The sequence below is a fragment of the Rhinichthys klamathensis genome, unplaced genomic scaffold, assembly GCF_029890125.1.
Source record: "Rhinichthys klamathensis goyatoka isolate OS25496 unplaced genomic scaffold, OSU_Roscu_1.1 h1tg000229l_1, whole genome shotgun sequence".
Taxonomy (NCBI): Eukaryota; Metazoa; Chordata; class Actinopteri; order Cypriniformes; family Leuciscidae; genus Rhinichthys; species Rhinichthys klamathensis.
The window spans coordinates 2,097,024-2,098,401 of record NW_026606753.1 but is presented as its reverse complement, the minus strand read 5'-3'; the positions used below and the strand labels follow the sequence as shown (position 1 = coordinate 2,098,401).

At 36.4% G+C, this 1,378-nt stretch overlaps 1 protein-coding gene across 1 annotated transcript; it reads right to left on the bottom strand.

Moving 5' to 3' along the window:
- Positions 1-1,062, bottom strand: lrata (lecithin retinol acyltransferase a). The gene is made up of 2 exons (XM_056265048.1): positions 528-1,062; positions 1-230 (listed from the first exon to the last, which is right to left on the bottom strand). Exons 1-2 carry the CDS (start codon positions 1,044-1,046, stop codon positions 78-80), a joined length of 672 nt encoding a protein of 223 aa, XP_056121023.1. The 5' UTR covers positions 1,047-1,062; the 3' UTR covers positions 1-77.
- Between the last annotated feature and the right edge of the window lie 316 nt (positions 1,063-1,378).

Sequence of the window (1,378 nt, the reverse complement as noted above, 5' to 3'; positions counted from 1 at the left end):
TCTGCAGGATGCATTGCATTGTTGTGTTTTGTCCCCTTTAAGACTGGACTGTTTTGTTGATGTATTGAAATTGTCTCTCAGCCAGCCATCCACAGAATGAAGGGAATAAGGATTGTGGGTAATGTAGTTGAAGGTGCCATGCCAAAGCAAAGGATGTACATCACTCCCATCCCAACGGTTAAGGCCACACTTCTCTGGTCCCGAATGATGGTTTTCAGACAGTCACAGAACTGCACAAGAAAATACATTACATATATAATTAACAGACTTTGTCCAAATCCAATTTACTGATTATTTTTTCAAAATTCCAGGTTTTTATAGGCACTAAAAATCATCATCATCATCAACATCATCATTTTATCAATATTTTATAATTTATGATCCAATATTGACATTTTGATAACATGGCATTAATTACATAATAGCCTACTTATTAATATTAATATTAATTCTGCTATTTTATTTATTAACAGACTAAGGTGTGTTCTAGGCTATATTTTACAAGTTTTGTATTAAAGATAACTCACCGTCTCTGTCTGCTGGCTCACAGGTGTCCCGTACCTGCAATACGTCACGAAATGTTCACAATTATTCCATAACAAACTGTACGGAATGTCGCCGACCAGTTTCTCTGCTCTTCTCGCGACGTCTTCGCTCGCCAGTGCTTGACACTTCATTTTCATATCCATATCATTCACAAGAATCTGAGCTCCATAAGCGAAATCTTCAACCGAATCGACGCGTATACTCGCGTGTCTGTAAATGCAGCCTAAAATGAGTCTTTTATTGGTGACAACTGGTTTAATGAGCTGTTTGTCGTTAGTTAATATGGGCATGATGTCAGGCATCAGGTGCGCCACTCTGTTCTCGCCCAGATAGATGCCGTAATGAACGAAGAGAGTGCGCTGCACCTCCAATAGATCTCCTCTCCTGAGCATTGGGCATCTCACCGGACACTTCTCCGTCCCCTGCCATATACTTTTAAAAAGATTAAAATGTGAGAAAAGAAAGAATTTCTCAAATAGAAATGTCAGCGAGTCTAGCATTTTTGTTGTTTTCTGACAGTGAAGACCTCACAGTCGACTGAGAATTTATATATGGCATGTGCTTTTGGACTGAGGAGGTTCCCAACATTCTGATTGGCTGGAAGTTACATTCCCACAATAAACCACTTCAACACTGTATCAATACATAAATACTTAATGTTGTGTTTTTTTTTTTTTTTTTTTTTTTTTGGAAATAAACAGTAAGATTATTGGTAACACTTCATAATACCTTTCATTAATAAAATGAATTTAATTAGCTATCAAATAGTAGGAATCCTGATTACTATATTAAAATACTGTGTTTTATAGCATTATTGATATACATATATATA

Bases quoted from the DNA above. Each gene is read 5' to 3' on its own strand.
- lrata (XM_056265048.1), bottom strand. From the start codon at position 1,046: ATGCTAGACTCGCTGACATTTCTATTTGAGAAATTCTTTCTTTTCTCA. The intron at 231-527 runs GTGAGTTATCTT...TTTCTTGTGCAG, and splicing joins TGAGCCAGCAGACAGAGACG to TTCTGTGACTGTCTGAAAAC.